The sequence below is a fragment of the Lampris incognitus genome, chromosome 14 (genome assembly GCF_029633865.1).
Source record: "Lampris incognitus isolate fLamInc1 chromosome 14, fLamInc1.hap2, whole genome shotgun sequence".
NCBI lineage: Eukaryota > Metazoa > Chordata > Actinopteri > Lampriformes > Lampridae > Lampris > Lampris incognitus.
This window is the reverse complement of record NC_079224.1, coordinates 12,543,056-12,564,933: the sequence shown is the minus strand read 5'-3', so window position 1 is coordinate 12,564,933 and position 21,878 is coordinate 12,543,056. Positions and strand designations below refer to the sequence as shown.

At 45.6% G+C, this 21,878-nt stretch overlaps 1 protein-coding gene across 1 annotated transcript in view; it reads left to right on the top strand.

The window, feature by feature from the left end:
* The first annotated feature begins 1,463 nt into the window (after positions 1 to 1,463).
* LOC130124325 (receptor-type tyrosine-protein phosphatase mu-like) overlaps positions 1,464 to 21,878 on the top strand; it is a 154,652-nt gene continuing 134,237 nt past the window's right edge. The window contains exons 1-3 of the mRNA XM_056293784.1: positions 1,464 to 1,527; positions 1,736 to 1,858; positions 15,683 to 15,957. Coding sequence (XP_056149759.1) covers positions 1,464 to 1,527; positions 1,736 to 1,858; positions 15,683 to 15,957 — 462 coding nt within the window. The remainder of the gene's footprint in view (positions 1,528 to 1,735; positions 1,859 to 15,682; positions 15,958 to 21,878) is intronic.

Here is a 21,878-nt window from a genome sequence, read left to right as displayed (position 1 = left end):
GTTGTCACCTACACACACACACACACACACACACACACACACACACACACACACACACACACACACACGTGTCCCAACCAATCAGGGCTCTCGGCACAGTGATGCACTTGCTACAACCCAATGAATTCGAAGACAAGATCTTGAGCAAATCCTCAAACTTTCACCAGTGTAATGATATATTGGCAATCCTTCCCCTCTCGATTGTCCGCCCCCTCAAAAACAGACAAAGCAGGAAATATATCATTAGCGGCTGCCCCATGGAACCGGGTATTAATTATCTTGTGTTCTCCTCGTTTGGCTATTCATTTGCACATGTACTGTAAATGTCATCACAGAGATAAATGAGAAAACAAAGACCTCGGCTCATAGCCTTTATGCAGCAGAATGTTACAGGGGGCGTGGAAGAGATGAGACATCAGTTTCTGCCCAGCATAGATTCTGCCTCAGAGGACTTTCCCTTAGGCAATAAAATGTGTATTTGTGTCCTGTGTTCTTAGAAAGGAACCAGAAAACGTCTGGTTACAGATGCAAAATTAAAAAATTTTTTTTTCACAAGAATCAACAGCATGTTTATTTGTCATAAAACATGTAATGCAGGGGCATTACACGTCTCTTTTCGTTGCCTACCAACACAGGGATCGCTGGTTCGAATCCCCGTGTTGCCTCTGGCTCGGTCAGGCGTCTCTACAGACACAATTGACCGTGTGCGGGTGGGAAGCCGGATGTGGGTGTGTCCTAGTTGCTGCACTAGCGCCTCCTCTGGTCGCCTGTTCGGGGGGGGGGGCATGATCGTCCCACGCGCTACGCCCCCCTGGGGAAACTCCTCACTGTCAGGGGAAAAGAAGCGGCTGGTGACTCCACATGTATCGGAGGAGGCACGTGGTAGTCTGCAGCCCTCTCCGGATCGGCAGAGGGGGTGGAGCGGCGACCGGGGTGGCTCGGAAGAGTGAGGTAATTGGCCAAGTACAATTGTGGAGTGAAAGGGGGAAAATTAGTTGTAATGCAAGATCATAACCATTACAAAAAACGGTGTATCGAGTACCAATCTGAGCGAACTATTGTGCTTTGTGTGAAAACGACCCCCGACTGTGCAAAAAAACCCACCTGTTTGTCTTTTCTATGAAAGGACTCCAGTCCCTTTGAATAGTACTTTATCTCTGATACTCATATTTTGAAAAGTGTGTTCGGTGGAGGAGATGGCTGGGGCTCAACTTCCACATTCTCTTCATGGCCCTCAAGGTGGGAGGAATAAAGGGGTGCTGGTATTAATCGATCACACGCCGGGCTCAGCTGAAGACCGGTCCTAATGGTTGCTTGCTGTCATTTTGCAAGCAGCTTGTAAAAAGGATTAGAGCGGCTCTGCGGAGTGAGGACCTACAAAACAGCAAAGTTCTGAGGCTGGCGAGGAAAATAAATCAATTTATCCTAGATGGCGGTGCAGTTTGGGAACATAATACCTAACGATGATGGAGTTTGGACACTTCATACTTGTCATTGTGAAATTGGACTGCCTTGTTGCTAATGACAGTAATGTATGTTGTGCCTCGCCTGCTACGGTAATCCTTCACTCTGTCTCACTTAAATGCATCTCATTGTCTGGCATATTGCATTATGAATACTGCCGGTGAAAAGAAAGGGCGGTGGGTGGTGGAATGTAATTTATGTGTTCATTCATTTGGGCGCTAAGTTAATGGAAAAGCCATATAACAGTATAAATTTCTTCCTTTTGTCACAGGCGATTGTAACTTTGAGAAGCCGCTGGCGGCGTGTGGCTACAGCCAAGGCAGAGAAGATGACCTTGACTGGGAGCGGGCCGATACCAGGGAGAGGCCTTCAGCAGATCCGTGGATGCCCTCAGGTAGGAAAGGTGACGCGGGCTCGACGAGAGGGGGGAAACCTCCGTCACCACACTGGGAGAGAATGCATCAGCAACAAAAGTCATTTCCCATTGTTCATGCCGTGTAGAATCGAGTATGCCGCGCTGAGATTCAAATATTTCTTTTAAATAGACAACCGGTTGTCATAAGAGACACTATTTTCTAAATGAGAAATGACCAAGGAATTAGAAAAGCCATTATGGGGAAAAAAAACCCAGATATGCTTTGCATGGGAACTATATCCCTGCATCAATTACGTTACTATGGAATAATTACTATTGATTAAGATGTATCAAATCGCTAATATCTGAACAGGAAAGTGCAGTAGTGCAATACCATAAGAGGCTGCAATACTAACATATTCTCCTTTGTGTCTGTTAAAGTTACAATTCCCGTTTCTGAGTCTTTTATCATTGATGTGGGATGCTGATATAGAGCATGGTCCCTCATACAGATCTGCCTCACAGCCTCTCCGTGACAGCAAGGTGAATTGAGACAGAAGCAACTGGGGGGTGGGGGGGTGCATTTGATATCAAAATACTCAAATCCATTTTAATTAAATGAATTTTCTCCATCAGCCAAATATTGAAATTCATTAAAATGCCTTCCCCACGTTGCGTTTCTGCGGCACATAATTTGTCTCTTTAATGTTCCATTGATCACGTCTCGTTTGATTTGAATTGAGGAGGCATCACCGCAAACGTGCTGAAGGCACCTAAGGAATTAGACTAGTAGAACGCCCCCCCCCCCCCCCCGTTATAACAAAGGTAGGCTCGCAAACTAATGGATATTGTTTTCCTCTCCTATCTGACTCCTAATCTTACAAAGGCTGCATCTCAGATAGATTGCTCTGGGGCCCCTCGGTGACAGAGGGGGAATTAATTAGCAGGCCCTCACTAATTTTATGCAGCCGGTGCTCAGACCCGTTTATGTGTGTGTGTGTGTGTGTGTGTGTGTGTGTGTGTGTGTGTGTGTGTGTGTGTGTCGGGAATGTGTATCAGAACCGCCCTGGAGATATTACCTGCCATGGAGGAGGAAGCGTCTACTCTCCCCCCCCATTGCAACCGATTCATGTCGCGACATATGGAGGCCGGGCAAAGGTTAGCGTGGAGTCTGGAAAAGCCCTGACCTACAAATTAACACCTCGCACACGATCTAAATTTAACATATCTGATTAAAATCCCATGTCTGGGTAAGAGGCGTCCCTGGTTCTGCTTCCCACTTCGAGTGCACTCCAGAAGGGCTCGCCTTCTCCCTGTGCATCTTGAATTGCGGATAATTAGCGGGTTGCAGCACTTCCTCCATTTCTCGGTGTGAGCACTCACCCTGCCGTACAAAACAGTAATCTCTCCTCTTTGACCGGGTTTAAGAGATGTGAAATGTAGTGCACTTGACGGCTCAAATTGTTTTAGGACGACTGGAGAGAGGGTTGATGGGTAGAAATGCATTTAGGTGAAAGCCACACCACTGGAAGAGCCATCTCACCTCTGATTGTTGTCTCACTCTCAACCTGTACTTATGAATCCCCGCACAACCGTCCTGTATTGCTCACAGAGCAGATTGTTATCCATCCTGGCACACCAGGATGGAGACGGAATTAGATTGGCCACTGAACAGAAGGCATTACCAACTCAAACACATTGAGGAACGGTTGCGCTCGCTATCTGTCCAAATAAATGAAGTTTTTTTTGCAGCAAAGAGAATATATGATCTGGATGATTATTAAAATAATCTGCTCTGGTTGACTTCTCGTCAAAAAGTCATCAAAGTAACTAGCATAAATATAGTAAATCCGAGTAAGGGCTAGATAGAAATCTAAACATTTGGCGTTCACATTATTTAAAATTTTGCTTATCTGTCTCACTTGATTGGCTGCTCTGAGTCGAGCTCATGGAATTCGATTTAAAAAGCTGTTTGAGTCAGTTGGTGGAGTTAATTGATATCAGATATAAACAATTGTTTATTATTTTTAATTAAAAGCTTTGTTGTACAATAACATATTAAAAGATTTATTCCATAGGGCGTCCGGGTGGTGTGGCAGTCTATTCCTTTGCCCGCCAACACTGGGCTCGCCGCTTCGAATCCCCATGTTACCTCCGGCTTGGTCGGGTGTCCCTACAGACACAGTTGGCCGTGTCTGCAGGTGGGAAACCGGATGTGGGTATGTGTCCCGGTCGCTGCACTAGCGCCTCCTCTGACCGGTCGGGGTGTCTGTTCGGGGGAGAGGGGGAACTGGGATGGGGGGGGGGGTAGCGTGGACCTCCCATGCACTACATTCCCCCGTTGAAACTCCTTACTGTCAGGTGAAAAGAAGCGGCTGGCGACACCACATGTATCGGAGGAGGCATGTGGTAGTCTGCAGCCCTCCCCGGGTTGGCAGAGGGGGTGGAGCAGTGACCGGGACAGCTCGGAAGAATGGGGTAATTGGCCAGATACAATTAGGGAGAAAAAGGAAAGAAAAAAAAAGATTTATTCCATGATGACTGTAAAGTCTAGCCGTGCAGTTTCTTTTTAATAACAAAATACTGTCACGATGGCTGCAGCCACAGCTGCAGGCAACCTCCTGAGTGGCATTGGTTGTAAATGTGATAAGGGGTTGGAAAGGGTGTATGCACAACATACCTGTTGTACCTGTTGTGCATACCTGCTTGCCTCCAATCTCCTGTTGTTGTTCCATTTATTTCTTCTGGTTTTTTATTTTGCTTTTTTTTTGTGTGCTAGTGATATCTGCAAGCGCTAGAAGCTGCTGCGTACCGCAGTCAAATCCCTCATTTGCATTCACACTTGGCTAATAAAGATGATTCTGATTCTGATTCTGATAGGTCTATAGAGCATGCACCAATGAAAGACCTTAGCACTTTCTGTTTTTCCTGAGTGGAGAGATCAGTGAGGTCTCTGCCTCCTCCCACCAGCTCTCATCGCAGCCAAAGACCAAGTTGGCCCCATTCCATCCCAACATGTAAATAGAAGAGTACGAAAAAAGAAAGAAGAGGAATTAAAAAAAGTGAGGAAAACGAGCCCCGTGGCCACATGAAGAAGAGTTGGACTGAAGCGGGGCTTGAAACTCTAGGTTGTTTACTAGGATCCTTCCCTTACCTAATTGCTATGTCTGGCCAGAGAGCAGCCTTGTTTGTCCCTCCGATTGCATGGTTTGGCTCCTTCGGGGTGGCTCGCCCGAGCTTCAAGAATCGGCATGTCTGCTTGGGCACACCCCAGTATGTTCCCTCTCCTGAGCCAACTGGAGTCACCCCCAGCAAAACTGTCATTGTCGGTCCCATCAGTGGGAACAAGCCTCGTCTGTCCTGGATCATGATGATAAAGCCATCTTGGCCAGAACAACACTCACTCAGCCTCGAAGACTGAAGTTGGACCCTGTTCAGCACATCTATCATATAGAATAAGTCAGGATTACATATTATATGTTGGGGTGGGGGCAATAGTCGCACTTCTCCGTACGGTTGTATCATGCCTGAATGCATTGATAAGCTGTTCCAAAATAAGCTTTCCTTCGCTCCTCGGTTGTTAAAGCGTGACCCCAGTGCAATGAATCAGTCGGGGGGGGGGGTGGACTGGGCTGACATAGAAGGGTAGCTTGATGTGTCGTGCTTGTGGGGATTGTCCAGATGCCATTAAAAAGGAAGTTAGTGGGCCCCAGCTGGTGCAGAGGCAGCCTCAGCTCTGATAGTGTCGTAGATGTTGCCAGCCGTAGGCTGCTGCACCCTGGCTCTCCCCCGAGACTCGTTCCGGGGAATAATAGCAAGAGAAGGAGGAGAATGGAGGTCCTCTAACTGAGATTAATTAGGGTTTTGTATTATGCTAAGCACAATAGCAAACTCGGCTCCGGCTGAATGGCTTATTGTCTTATTCTTAATGTCTGACTATAAATATGGCGAAGGAAAGAAATTGCATGTGCATTGTCTCTCTGCTGCTCAGTGTATTTGTTTCGATTGCATGTCCTTGGTCGATAAAGACGCCGGGACAGAAGTGAGGGATTGACAGAATGAGGTGCTTCACAGGGCAACCGGTTCTCCGATTCTAGCCACTTCCTGTCACAGGCCCATAATGCATTCATGCACTCCTGAATGCAGTGGGGTATCACTTCCCACAGAATCACTAATGCATATGGATAAGACAGATGACGCTTAAAGACGGAGCGCTCCTCTGTTTTTATTGTGTCATGGGGAGGTAATGAATTGGCCAAACCCTCTGTCTTACCTGGTATGCGGGTGGTGTTGTCTTTGTGTTGTTTACGTACAAAGGAAGAGAAGGATAGCCACTTAAAACGAGAGAGGAGAGAATACCCGCTGACTTGAAGGACGTCAGAAATTTAATCAGAATTTAAATCACATCAGCAAAAGGTGAGATTTGCTGCTGATGGGGCGGTGGCGAGAGGTTTGCAAGATGCGAGAGAAAGGGAAAAAAAACCTAATTGCTTTTGTGGCATTCCCAACTTTGTGCGAAACTCGAACCTCACGCCGTGCTGGCAAGGTCACGGGGTTAAGGAGAAGCCCCATTATATGATTAAGTGACGAAACAGAACAGCAAATTACCACGTCTGATCAATTTTATAAATTAATTCCGTGAGATGAGAGCCTGAGGGTTTCAATTTGACATGTGCGCGTGGCGAGGATGCACTGTGCGGCGGCCTGACCAAAAAGGATTGCACCCTCCTTTGTAAACAGGATTATGGGACGGCGCTCAGCAATTCCACGATGGGAGTACATATTTGCATTCTGTGTTTTAAATCAGTGTGTATGGTATGTATAATTACACAATATGATCCAGCGAGGTGACACCAGCTCTCAGGGGTAGTGTATTGTGTTTGTTGCCAGAGGGTGTTGCCACGGAGGGGCAGTAGTAAATTGAAATAAGACATTAATCCATGAAGTATTGCTGTTGATTGATGCCTAACAACAATGGATGCTACCATCCATCCATTATCCAAACCGCTCATCCTGCTCAGGGTCGTGGGATGCTGGACCCTATCCCAGCAATCATTGGGCGGCAGGTTGAGAGACACCCTGGACAGGACAGTCCATCACAGGGCCGACACACACACATTCACACCTAGGGATGATTTAGTATGGCCGATACACCTGACCTACATGTCTTTGGACAGTGGGAGGAAACCGGAGCACCCTCAGGAAATCTACGCAGACACGGGGAGAACGTGCAAACTCCACACAGAGGACGACCCGGGACGACCCCCCAAGGTTGGACTACCCCGGCGCTCGAACCCAGGACCTTCTTGCTGTGAGGCGACCGTGCTAGCTGCTGTGCCACCGTGCCGCCCTGGGTGCTACCATGGAGCATAATAGGAGTCATCTGTTGTCTCGCCAGACTAAAAAGATGTCTAAAACGTGTCCCGCATGATGGATGGTTTCTGGGCGAAATGTGTTCGACGTCGTCAAAAAACACGGACTGAACCCTCAGATAGAAAACCCAAACTTATTCGGTGTTAAATTATGTCTTTTTTTTTCATGTTTCAAAGGACACACGGAAAGTTCCCAGAATATTGAGCGGAGGCCGCGGCTCCTCACATTAACAGCCTAACCCTCACAGCGAGAGCATTTTTGATTGGTGGCAGAAAGTGAGAATAGCCCTGTCTTCATTGACATTTTCGAAGCGCCCACCGTGCTTTTCTGCGGCTGTGACCTCTGTGAATTTTATTAGCAAATGAGACCTGGAGGGTTTGGGTTTAAAGAGCGCCCGTTCATTCTGATTTCTCCCACATAATGATTTTCGCAGAGTTCAGGACCTGAATGGAGGAGGAATAATGAGCACTAGTCATTATTGCAAATTATATCCTCCACTCAGGCCATCACTCAACTTGTAGGGAATCTAAATACCTCCACCCTATAGACTTTGATGATGAGGATTAGACAGCTCCCTTTTTGTCTGCACTAAATTACAGGAGACTGTAACATTTTCCACCCTTTGTAGGGACTAAGGAATAAAACTGCAGCTGTATTATTCCTTATCCTGTCTGAAACAGCATTTCTGAGACCAGTCTGGCCACATCCATAGCACTCTGAATCACAGTGCAAATCAGTTTTATGTGCAAAGCAAGTTTCCACATACCAGGACAAAACTGACACTCACATTGTGAATGAGAAAGTAATGTAAGTATGACTTTGATTTTCTCTTAGTTTGGAAATTTTGGTTTTTCTTTGTCTAAAAATTGTGTGAATTCTGATTAATCACAATCAGAATCTAATCCATGTGTGCATGTATGTCTGTATGTATATATGTACATTTATGTGTGTATGTATGTATGTGTGTGTTTGTATATGCGTGCGTGTGTGTGTGTGTGTGTGTGTGTGTATGTGTCTGTCTGTTCCCGTCATCTATACCTATATCTGCATATCTATCTACATATACATATATGTATGTATGGTGGTATAACATTGGAATATATTTGGTTGTATCTATAGCCAAGTTTTGGATTTACGAAATGCCTTTCTTAGCACTTTGCAGGGGTCTTTGGTGATGCAGTGGACATCAACAGATAAACAGTCTTGACTTGACCTTCTGAAATAACACCAACGAAAAGAAAAAAAAATGCTCAAAACAAAGTCACACATGTCAAGTTGCTTAAGTCTTATGATTCACTTTCCCCGGTCTCTGCCGTATCCTGACAAGCAGAAGGGGTTGCATCGGAAAGCGTTCGGTGTTGTCTCATCAAGATGCTTATTGTCTCTGTCTGCCTCCAAAAAACATCTCAACGCTGCCTGAGCTTGACAGAATTTAATTTTAAGAAAGATTAACCCGAAATATACCCTGGGACATAATGAAAATAATGCAAATATCACGACAGCGTATGGGATTCAGTCTTGCCATGCTGTTTCCTTATTAAAGAGCTATCACTCGATTGTTTGCTAGCTGGCTTTACCATAGGAAAGGAAGAGGTCGTGGTCCTCTTTCATCAAATCTCCACCAGGCAATTGTCATTACTTGTCACCCGTAGCCCGTGGTGTTGTTTTTGTAGCTTTGACTCTCACTCTGACAAAATAGATTCAGTTTCATCAGAATCAGGTTTATTGGCCATGTAGGTTTGCACATACATGGAATTTGACTCCACTTTCATGGCTCTCTCAGTGTACTTAGCATAGAATAACACCACTACAACACAACAATCTTCAGATATACACACAAGGATTGACTATATACGGGCGAAATAAGAGGTGATAAGGTGCAGTGGTGCCGAGAATATATCAGAGATGCTGAAATAGATGTGAGCAGGTTACTTACATACATGCCTGAGGTAGATGGACATGACGGAGTACAATGACTTGAGGTGTGTTTTCATCAACTGGTTTTATGTGAAATTTGAAGTTAGGAGTAAGAAATGCTTGATGAAACACCAGATCTCAATGAGAAATTCTGAATATCACCAAAAGGACAATCAGGTACAACTGTTAGTCGAGTCAAATGAAGTTAATTTGCATACTTCAAATTCACAGGGTAATCCCAAAAGGCTTTACAATCAGTGTAAAATACAACAATGTACTATGTGTTACCGCCGGCTTGGTTGGGTGTCCCTACAGACACCCAACCAAGGTGGGAAGCTAGATGTGGGTATGTGTCCTGGTCACTGCTCTAACGCCTCCTCTGGTCGGTCAGGGTGCCTGTTCAGGGGGGAGGGGGAACTGAGGGGAATAGCATGATCCTCCCATACACTTTGTCCCCCTGGTGAAACTCCTCACTGTCAGGCGAAAAGAAGCGGCTGGCGTCTCCATATGTATCAGAGGAGGCGCGTGGTAGTCTGCAGTGCTCCCCGGATCGACAGAGTGGGTGGAGCAGCAACTGGGATGGCTCGGAAGAGTGGGGTAATTGGACAGATACAATTCGGGAGAATAAGGGGGAACCCCCCCCCCAAAAAAATACAATATACGATACCCACTATCCTCAGACCCTAGACTCCAGTGTTTGAGCAGTTATCCACTGGTTTACCGGAGTGGGGTATGAGTCAGTGTATTAGCCTGACTGTGGCCTTTCTTTGTAGTTTGTCCAGGGTCAGCACTGTTTGCCCTGCAATTAATTCCCTGCCCTCAGACCAATAAGGCTGTTCACACTATTTCTGATTCCTTGATCAACAACTCTGAGATTACACTGAGAAAAACCATTTTATGACAACTTTGGGAAGAGCCTGCATTCATTTCACAGATCTGAAACGGTAATAGTTCATAACTTGGCTGTAATATCAGAATATCGGTCCATAGTAAGTCCTTTCAAACAGCGTTCAAGTTATCTATTTGAAAAAAAAAATCCAATTATGTTCCCATTGTTCAAACCAGTCACACATGTAAAGCTAATACATTCGAAAATATTGTGTTCAAATGAAAATAACGATTGCTTTTCCCGGCAGCGTGCTACTGATTTCTGAAGAGCAGCGGCAAATGTGGCAGCAAAAAGTAATCTTTTGCTAATTCATTTTTCATACCAGCCTGCATGTTCTCCGTGTTCAGCCATCACTATAATAAAGGTGAAGGTGTCCTTCATTGGAATAATAATACATCTGTTCTCCTGAATTCCTCAGACAATGGAAGTGCACTGCCCTTTATGAAGTTGCACAGACAGGCCTCAAGCGTGCGAACAGCTCGCTATTTTTTAATTGGTCCTGCACATGCCATTGTTGAAGCACCGGCAAGCGAGAAGGAGGAAGAGAGAGACAGAAAACATCCCTGTGCATCACTAGCACATTAGTGCAATGCTAACTCTGTGTCATTATAATTTGCTCTTATACTACCGGGCTAATTATCTATACGTGGTGCAGCAGGTCCTGCAGTGCGTGTGGTCATTAGGCTTGGTGAGTGTAAAAACTGTCTAGGCCCTCACGTCATCAGGAATCAGGAACATTTATTTGTCATTCCATGCACCTGCGCACATTAAATGAAACGAAATATCGTTTCCCCCAGCCCACAGCAGTGCAACACAAAAGACAAAAACACATATCCAAACTGCAAGAACACCAACATATCCACACAAAAAAATTCACTATCCAAGAGAGTGAACACCAGGTTGACTGCTGGAACTGCCGGTCTGCATGGGCTAGCAGTTAGCTTAGCCCGCCCTGCCTCCGTGTCCCGTCAGACTGCCCTCGGTGTTTCCTCCTTGGGCACGGCTCCAGGCAGGGTCGTGGACGCCGGGCCCACCGGACGCAGCAGACCAGGCTCCCCCAGCCGATCCAACGCCAGTTCTCCCAGCCAGACACCTTCGACACACCTCTCTGCACTCCACACAATGACACCTAAAAGAGTCAACTCTAGGCGAGGCTGTCGTCAGACCGCCCTCGTTGTTATCGGAACTGCCAGTGTGCATGGGCTAGCAGTTAGCTTAGCCTGCCCCGCTTCCGCGTCCTGTCAGATTACCCTCGGTGTTACCTCTTCGGTCGCAGCTCTAGGCAGGACCGTGGTCCCTGGGCCCACAGGATGCTGCAGACCAAGCTCTCCCAGCTATCAAATGAAGACACAAACTTTGACGCAGACGTAGACAAAGACACTGCATGGACGGTACTGAGTGAGGCTGCCACAAACACAAGTTTGCACCGCCATCTTCCCACACCGGTACTGGGTGAGACTGCTGCAAATGTGAAGTCGCACAGCCATCTTCCCACACCGGAAGCATCTGCTTTGGTTCAGACAGAAATCAACAGTGTCAAGCAAATTGACGACTTTCACTCAAAATATTCCTTGTAGCATAGCGATCTATTCTGTTGCCTACCAACATAGGGATCGCTGGTTCGAGTCTCCGTGTTACCTCCAGCTTAGTTGGGTGTCCCTACAGACACAATCGGCCGTGTCTGCAGGTGGGACTCCGGATGTGGATATGCGTCCTGGTCGCTGCACTAGCGCCTCCTCTGGTCGATCGGGGCGCCTGTTCAGGGGGGAGGGGGAACTGGGGGGAATAGCGTGATCCTCGCACGTGCTACATCCCCCTGGTGAAAATCCTCACTGTCAGGTGAAAAGAAGCAGCTGGTGACTCCACATGTATTAGGCGAGGCATGTGGTAGTCTGCAGCCCTCCCCGGATCGACAGAGGGGGTGGAGCAGTGACCGGGACATCTCAGAAGAGTGGGGAAATTGACCGCAAACAATTTTGGGAGAAAATATGACAAAATAAACAAATAAATAAATAAATTCTTCTGTTTTTTGGTGGTGAGGTTTGAGCAAGGTGAGGCTTCTCTTCCTGCTTTGTTTGGCTTCGGTGACCTGAAAGAAAATGAACTTGTAGGCCTTGATTTTAGTGATGGGCCTTTTTGCATGTACAGCCCGCCCTGCATTGACCGTACTGTAGCGATTATTTCTTAATATTTGTATATCTGCTGTGAAACAGTCACCATGTTAAGCCATATCAAACAGATAGTTCTTACCCAGTGCACCTATTGATTTATTAATATTTCATCAACACGGTGTTACCAGTGTACAAACGCCGCTTAAGGGATCAAAGTTTTTCGTCTCTAATTACTGACCGAGAACGCCACCATGCATAAATCTCCTGTGCAACGGTGTCACAACGTGACTGTTTCAAATGAATAGTAAGCAACCAGTTTTTAATTACACTGAAAAGCAGTGGCACCAGCATCTTCGTCTGTGTAACACTAGCATCACTTGAACAATTCATCATCTGATTATTAGTGCTGGCTTGGATCACGCCACGGATTTGCTGGCACCTCTTTGGGCAAAAAAAAAAAAAACGAAAACAAAAATGAATAAGTGCTGGGCACCTGAGCAGATGGTTAGGTGTTATGAAAGAGACCTGTGAACCCTCAAACGGAGCCACCCGGTTGAAAGTTGGAAAAACAAGTGTCTCAATTCTCCTCCTGCCCTTTTTCGCGCGCCGCACACAACTTCTCTCTCCATCTTCAGGAACACTAGCCTGCATCAGTGCTGTTATCACAGCGCAATGAATAATACATTAAAGAAATGGAAGAGAAACAATAGCATGGATTTTTTTTCCCATGAATTTTTAGTCATATCTAACAGATCCGAGAATTCCCGAAAACTCCATGCATACATCGGCTGTAGGTGTCAGGAGTTAGGATGCTCGCGTGATCCAAATCCTGCAGAGATCCTGTAAAACAACGCTTTGCTTCTACACGACAAACAAAGCCAGGGAGCTTGACTCGGTGTCATCGCAGCCCCGTGCTCCTCCTCCTCCTCGCCCTCTCCTCCTGTTTCATTCTGTAAACATGACAGAGCCCCGGCTCGTTATCTGAGGCTGGAGACAGATGGAATTGGAGAGCGTTACAAGTGTAGCACAACAAGACAAGTGGGTGAGCGCGAGTCATTGATGGAACAAATAGGGTTCTGTGCGAGGTTGTTTGTGCCGGTGCACTCGGGGGGCCTGGCCTGATGAGCGGTTGACGTTATTCACCTTTTTTTTTTTCTTCTCCGAACACCGCTCCCAAGCTTGATCACCAAAGCATAAAAATTCAATGGCAAACATCCTGGCCTTATTCAGATCTATTACAGTTCAGTTTAGTCTCATTTGCAGGTGAGCAGGCTGTTTAACGCATACAAGATGATTTCCTCGGCTCCGGCTGGTCAAACCAAAGCCCTCTGATGGTCGCCATGAGGTGAAGTTCTTGGAATTTTCCGTCATTTTAAAATAAACTGAGTCACTTCTTGCAGTTCTGGCTTGTTGTCCCGATGATGCTCCAGATTGTGTTGCATCATCCCCGAGCCAAACTAAATGCGACGATGACAAATGATAATCTGCTCCGTGTCTCACTGAAAGTTTGCCAGTGAAATCATTCTCACTCGTGTTTTCCAGGCAAACGGGGGGAATTAGGTTAACCTTTAATGTTGAATCCAAATGATGAAATCTCAATGGGCCCTGCTTTGCGGATTTGTTTCAACCTATTGATTTCTCATCAGCTCTCTCAGCTTCGAATTTTCCGGGAAAAAAAATACTGCCTCTAAAAATCCACCATTTTATGATTTCTTTGCTGCTAGACTTTGCATTTTGACAATTTATCTTGATTATAGATTATCTATGTCCAGAGATCCAGGGCATTTGTACAATCAGGGTATACAAGGCTGAGTGTGAGAACAGATATGCGAGGCGCTCACATAGGCTGTGTTGCAGCGTGCATGTCACTATCCACAAACAAGCAGATGCAAATGCATAGCCCGGGTTTCTTTTATAGATGAGATCGTTTTCCTCGTTCATAATGGAATATAAGCGGCACAGTGGTCCAGTGGTGAGCATGGTCGCCTCACAGCAAAAAGGTCTTGGGTTCGAGCCCCAGGGTAGTCCAACCTTGGGGGTTGTCCTGGGTCGTCCTCTGTGTGGAGTTTGCATGTTCTCCCCGTGTCTGCGTGGGTTTCCTCTGGGTGCTGCGGTTTCCTCCCACAGTCCAAAGACATGTAGGTCAGGTGAATCGGCCGTACTAATTGTCCCTAGGTGTGGATGTGTGTGTGTGTGTGTCTGTGTGTGTCTGTGTGTGTGTGTCTGTCTGTCTCAGCCCTGTGATGGCCTCGCGGCCTGTCCAGGGTGTCTCCCCACCTGCCGCCCAATGACTGCTGGGATAAGCTCTAGCATCCCTGCTATCCTGAGAGCAGGATAAGCGGTTCAAATAATGGATGGATGGATGGAGTGGTATACAGTGCAAGAGCTCTCAATGATAATGGAGGTAGAGATCATAAGCCAAACATTATCTACTCTTTTAGTACACAGACTTAATTTAGCTACCGTAAAACTTCTAATAAACACCTGGTTACTGATGATAACCAGCAAAAAAACACCTGTCTCTAATAATCACCCTTGTCCGAAAACATATTAATGCTTTGATAAAACAGAAACAGTGCATGGGTCCTTCATAATTCCATTTATCAAGTCAGCCTATGTATTGGAGGTATTAGTGTAAAAATATTTGACTTTTTGTAGATATAAAGTCAATACTTTGCTACTAATTTGAGCTCGTACTACAGCGGGTACTACTTTCTGTTTTAGCACCTTTGTTTAATATGTGGATTAAAGGAGGGGCAGGAGGGTCTTTATCCAAACTGTTCATGAAATAAATTCTGGTCAGTATTACAATATAAACAACAGACTTAGCTGCTGACCGCAGTTGCTTGTAGAAAGACTCGATTAGAGACGTCTGGGTAGCGTAGTGGTCTATTCGGCGATCCGGCGATCCCCATGTTGGGGATCGCCAGATCGAATCTCCGTGTTACCTCCGGCTTGGTCAGGCGTCCCTACAGACATGATTGGCCATGTCTGCAGGTGGGAAGGCGGATGTGGGTACGTGTCCTGTTCGCTGCACTAGTGCCTCCTCTGGTCAGTCGGGGTGCCTGTTAGGCGGGGACTGGGAAGAATAGCATGATCCTCCCACGCGCTACGTCCCCCTGGCGGAACTCCTCACTGTCAGGTGAAAAGAGGCGGCTTTTGACTCCACATGTATCAGAGGAGACAAGTGGTAGTCTGCAGTGCTCCCCGGATTGGCAGAGGGGGTAGAGCAGCAACTGGGATGGCTTGGAAGAGTAGGGTAATTTGCCGGATACAATTGGGGAGAAAAAGGGAGGGGAAACCCCCCCCCCCCCAAAAAAAAAAGAAAAAAAAAGAAAAGAGAGACTCGATCACCACCTAGGACAATATGTTTGCCATCAGTGATCAAAAATTCTGGGAGGAATTTACAACGGTTTACCCGACACTCTTTGTATTATCATGTCATGATGAACCCCACACAACTCCAGGACAGCTTGAAACAATCAGGCGACTATTATTTTCAATTACTGTTTGACCCAGTTCTGATAAGCGGTCGTTTAACCACGTGATATTATCATCTCCTTCATGTGACAGGCTCAGCCTTCGTGATGGTGAACACGTCTGGCCGCTTCGCCGGGCAGAAGGCGCTACTGCTGACACCCCAGCTGAAGGAGAATGACACCCACTGTGTCATATTCCACTACTACATGGGAGGTCGCGACAACAGCCGCCCGGGCCAGCTCAATGTTTACATCAAGGAAAACAACAGTCCTCTGGGGATGCCAGTGTGGAATGTGTCTGGACCAGCCACTCGCACCTGGGGACAGGTGGAGCTGGCTATCAGCACCTACTGGCCCAACTTCTACCAGGTGAGTAGACCTAGTAAAGCCCGTTGCAAACTGTGATTTCATCCATCTTTTGGTTCATCATATGTCTGTTGATTGTAAGATGGGAACAAGGTAGGCGCTCATGCAAGTTGGAACTGCTTGGTTTTAAGATATGTTTGACCAACTTCAAGCCAACCTTGGATTTTTATCTGATGGCAAGGAAGTGCCTCAAAATACCCATCACACAACACAAATATGTCTTCAAATTTTTTGACACTAACAAATCTCTTTTGAAAGCTTTGACTCGACACGTGCATTTAATTTCCCATCTGGTAACCTACTAATAAACCAGGTGCTGACCTTCTTTCACAGCTAAAGGTTTTTATCTGCGATGTCAAAAATTATTTTGGCAAAGTTTAATGAAAGTAAAAAATTGCACAGCGTGAACGTGGCCTCTCTCTTGCATAAAGTTTAAAGGCTCCGTAGGCTGCCCCCTCTCCAGTTAATCAGCCCGGGTCGTTATTACCTGAGCAGAAGCAGAATGTATTATTCAAGAAAGTCCAAACAGCCACACAATAGCCCCATTGAAAACTCTGAGGATTATTGATTTCTGGGACTACCTTGGTATCCATGGTAATCTGTTCTCTCTCCCTCCTGTCTGAGCCAGTTCTCCTTTTCAATCCCGAAACTCATTTTCACTTACCAATGCACACGACTGCTGGCCAGGGCAAGGTGATTTCACACTTGCCTGGCTATTAGTCTTAGCTGGGCTTGTTCCAACAGCCCACCAAATGTTAATTGATGCAGAGAGACCTCTTAACCTCCCAACTGGAGATGGTCCCTATGTGAATTATTTCATTATGGCCAGCCAGGGCCGTTCCATAGAGGAGCGGAGGGTTAGTGCTCCTGCCTGCTCATCACAGCAACCCTGATAACATAGTTAACAAGGAACACTGCCGAGCCTCTTGCTGTTGAATAGAAGACAGGAGCCTGGCCCTCTGCCTCCTTAATGAGGGCCACATGGACAAAAGAGAGAGATATGAGCTGCAGGCGGCAGTTGAGGAGGAGGCCTGACACTACTGAAGCACCTAGCAAACTAGCCACTGTTCACTGTTGACACTACGCTGACCATTGTATGACACAAATATATACAGCCCGTCTGGTCAAATGTTTACTCTTTGGCTCAGGGCCCGTTTAGATGTGGGAAGTCTGCGAGTGACAGAAGCAGTTCTACTGAAGGGCAAGCTTGTGATTGTCTTGTATTGGAGATCTCTCTGCTCCGCCAAGCTAACCACTTTCGGTTGCTAGCAGTGAGCTGGGAAGGCTTAGAGGTCGCTTAAGACTGCCTCCCAGACCATTTTAGGAGAGAACTCACATTAATGTAAATTATGACATCTTAAAGGGTAAACTGGCATTTTTTATTTTAACCTAAGCCCTGTTCTCGAATTGTTACGAGTGAGCGATGGGAGGCAGAAACTTTTAAACTGACTCAGTATTGAGCAGGCTAGTGCCAGCTGACTGCTGCACACCAAGATGCAATGTAATCCTTCGGGGCAGTAGCGTTCACCAAATAGCCTCCATTAAAAGCGCTCTTTTTTTGGCACTAACAGCCTCTGAATTTCTTCAGAAGTTTTTTTAAAACAACTTCCATTATGTGAAGACAATCCCAGTGCAGTCAATCAGCACAAATAGACCTTTTTTACATTTTCTTCTTTGCACTTCAACTCGTGCTTCCACGGCTCTCTTCCTGCAATAACTCAATTCTCGTGAGGTTACAGAACAAGACTGCTGGTTCAGGTTAGAAATGGATTGATATCTATATATGTACCTAAGACTCTGTAGACCCTTCTTACAACATTTAGCACCCTAATCATAGGAAAATAGGGTTCAAGTTAAGAATTACTGGACTTTTCATTCAACATATAGTCAGAGTGCCCTTTTTCTATCTTCCCTCCTTTTTTTCCAGCCATGTTTTTTCATCCATATCGACATTTATGGAGGAGCCTTCCAGAGCCTAATTGACCAAGCCCCAGTTAATCTCCTACTCAGGAATTCATCAGGACTGAACAGTTTATTGATTATGAGTTTGCAAACCTACATCGACGGTCCCTCGTCTATTATTTTAACATTCAGAGGTTTTCAGCGCTCATGAACCGTTGACTTAAATTTGCACTGTGTTTTGATTTTTGGACCCAAAATGAAGTGTTGTACTTATCCATGTGTTCAGGAAAATTCCCTGCATCCTTTGTTTAGAAGAAATCTCACCATTTATAATTGTCCCAGGCCTCAACTGACAACATGGCGAAACTTGTGTGGATGCACCAGCAGTCAAGAAAAGAAAGAGCAATCCTTGAAATTGTCACTAATTAGCATCATGGCATTAATTATAGGTTTCTTTAATTGCACGGTAACCCAAGTAATTGTCAAAGTGAAGCCACCTGATACATGTAAATTATTTTTTTAATTAGCAGTTTCGCTTTTTTAGTCAAAACGAGCCTTTGATAATTACTCTGCTGTCAGGTCATCCGAAAAACTTCTAATTGTCCAGAGAGATTGTGATGTGTATTCAAAACCACTGAGCATCACTAGAAACACCGTCGTTTTACCGTAATGGCATCCAGAATGTTTACGGGGAAATTTTGACTTTGAATGTAAGAAGAAAGTCGAGCACATGAGAAACACCGGCAGTTGTTCCCGATCGTCTCTGCACCTTTGGGGCGGCAGTGAAACCGAGTTTTATTCCGACCACCAACTGACATATGACATGATTTGGCAGCCAGAAAAACTAAAGCCTAGCAGGATTTCTTTACCCCCCCACCCTTTTTTTTTTCTCCCCAATTGTATCCGGCCAATTATCCCACCCCGAGCCATCCCGTTCACTGTTCCACCCGCTCTGCCATTCTGGGGAGGGCTGCAGACTACCACATGCCTCCTCCAATACATGTGGAGTCACCAGCCGCTTCTTTTCACCTGACAGCGAGGAGTTTCGCCAGGGGGACGTAGCGCGTGGGAGGATCACGCTATCCCCCCCCCCCGAATGGGCGCCCTGACCGACCAGAGGAAGTGCCAGTGCAGCGACCAGGACATGTACCCACAACCGGCTTCCCATCCGCAGACACGGCCAATTGTGTCTGTAAAGATGCCTGACCAAGCCGGCGGTAACACGGGGATTCGAACCGGCGATCCCCGTGTTGGTATGCAGCGGAATAGACCACTACGCTACCCAGATGCCCTGGCCTAGTAGGTTTCTAATACTCTAATCTACTCTAGACACCTTTCAAAAAAACATACCCTCATTCTCTCGGCTAAGCTGCATTGCCGTTGGTGTAAATGACGTCCCACAACACTATTGCAGAGGACTTTATGGACAACCATACAGAGGCTTACACACAATGCATTCTGGTACATGTAGGTGCTGTGGGAAAGACTCTGAGCAGGAGAACGCAGATTTCTCTGTCAATATATTACTTACACAGTCAGGATTTCATTGCTTCAGTCAACTACATTACCCATCAGTGCTGACTGCACATGCACAAAACCATTTGAGAAACCCCCCCTTTAACTGAAACGCAACAGTGCACCAACAAGAGAGGAAAACCCATATGCCCTCATCTGACTTGACTTCAATACAGTAGAGCCTACGGCCGAGAAGATCAATCCTGATGTGATCAATCCTAAACTGGGCAGACACTGTACGACTTGAGCCCGATTTTAACGCCGATTTGGCCGACTAATTTTAGAGATGGGCCGATTTTCCACCTCATCGGCTGTGGTTTGACGTGCAGTTCGGGGGGGGGGGTCATGACACCCAATTAACTGCCCGAACGATCGGCAAGCTGGCTGTCGGACGATCGGATGGATTTCTGGCCTGTCAGAAATTTTCGTCGGCTATCTTGGAGGTTGAGCGTCCCGTCACACGCCCCGGTCCTATCACAATTCATCAAGAGAGAGTGGAGGTGGTCGAGGCAGTTAGATGCCTTGGCATTACACAAGAAAATAACCTCAGCTTCAGCAAACACACCATGGATGCTCACAAACACTACCAACAGAGGCTCACAGTTATCTGTGAACTAAAAAAAACCTGCGTTAAAACCCCACCTCCTCTTCCTCTTAGCATCTTAGCATCATTGAGCCAGTCCTTCTGTACGATAGCATCAGTTTTTTCATATGTGCAAGCACCATCAGGACCTGATTCTTGAAGATCACACATGTACACACACACACATACACACACACACATAATACAATTGGTCTTCCTACTTCCAGTATATCTGGCCTCATCTCCAGAGCCAGAACATGTTAAGCACACATCATTGTATATTACCCAAGACACCCAATATACAATCACCCCCCCCCCCAAGCTGCAGATACAGGACTCCCCTCTAGAGTGCTGTCCTGTTTAAGCACAGCACAATGTCTCTTATGTCAAGTGTGTCTTACTGTGTCTACTATCTATCTATCTATCTATCTATCTATCTATCTATCTATCTATCTATCTATCTATCTATCTATCTATCTATCTATCTATCTATCTATCTATCTATCTATCTATCTATCTATCTATCTATCTATCTGTTCGTCTGTCTGTCCATCTGTCCATCCATCCGTCTGTCTGTCCATCTGTCCATCCATCCGTCTGTCTGTCTGTCTGTCTATCTATCTATCTATCTATCTATCTATCTATCTATCTATCTATCTATCTATCTATCTATCTATCTATCTATCTATCTATCTATCTATCTATCTATCTATCTATCTATCTGTTTGTCTGTCTGTCCAATCTGTCCGTTTGCCCATCCGTCTGTCTATCTATCTATCTATCTATCTATCTATCTATCTATCTATCTATCTATCTATCTATCTATCTATCTATCTATCTATCTATCTATCTATCTATCTATCTATCTATCTATCTATCGATCGATCGATCGATCGATCGATCGATCGATCTATCTATCTATCTATCTGTTCTGTCTGCCCATCTGTCCCTGTCCATCCATCCGTCTGTCTGTCTGTCTGTCTGTCTGTCTGTCTGTCTGTCTGTCTGTCTGTCTGTCTGTCTGTCTGTCTGTCTGTCTGTCTGTCTGTCTGTCTATCTATCTATCTATCTATCTATCTATCTATCTATCTATCTATCTATCTATCTATCTATCTATCTATCTATCTATCTATCTATCTGTTTGTATGTCTGTCCATCTATCTATCTATCTATCTATCTATCTATCTATCTATCTATCTATCTATCTATCTATCTATCTATCTATCTATCTATCTATCTGTTTGTATGTCTGTCCATCTATCTATCTATCTATCTATCTATCTATCTATCTATCTATCTATCTATCTATCTATCTATCTATCTATCTATCTATCTATCTATCTATCTATCTATCTATCTATCTATCTATCTATCTATCTATCTGTTCGTCTGTCCATCCATCTGTCCATTTGTCCATCAGTATGTCTGTCTGTCTATCTATCTGTTGTGGCGGCAAACTTTGTAATAAAAAGAAAAGAAAATCCTGAGTCAGTCTTGTCTTTCTGAGTAAGTTTAATTCAGCGTTTGCAAACGGGCTCACCCCATATGGGGTAGGAAGAAGAGAGAGAGAGAGAGTGAGAGAGCGAGCCTCGAACAGGAGTAGTATATAGTTTTTATAGAGTTACAAGGGTATGTGTTGTCTAAGCCACCCTAACCAATTTCAGCCAGCTGTGACCTTACCCATCTGCAAAGAGATAAGGACATGCTGACATCTGCAGAAGGGTCAGTTGTAGGCAAAACATGATGCCTAACTAGGAACGAGTAGTTCTGCATTTTTCTACTACACGACCCATCTCTCTATCTGTCTATCTGTCTATCTATATCTATCTGTTGAATATTCAGCTCACCGTCTGGCCCCCTAACAAATGAGGTTGGTGAACTTTCGTGTGACATCAGTTACTTTTGTCCCCCGTTTATTTCCCCG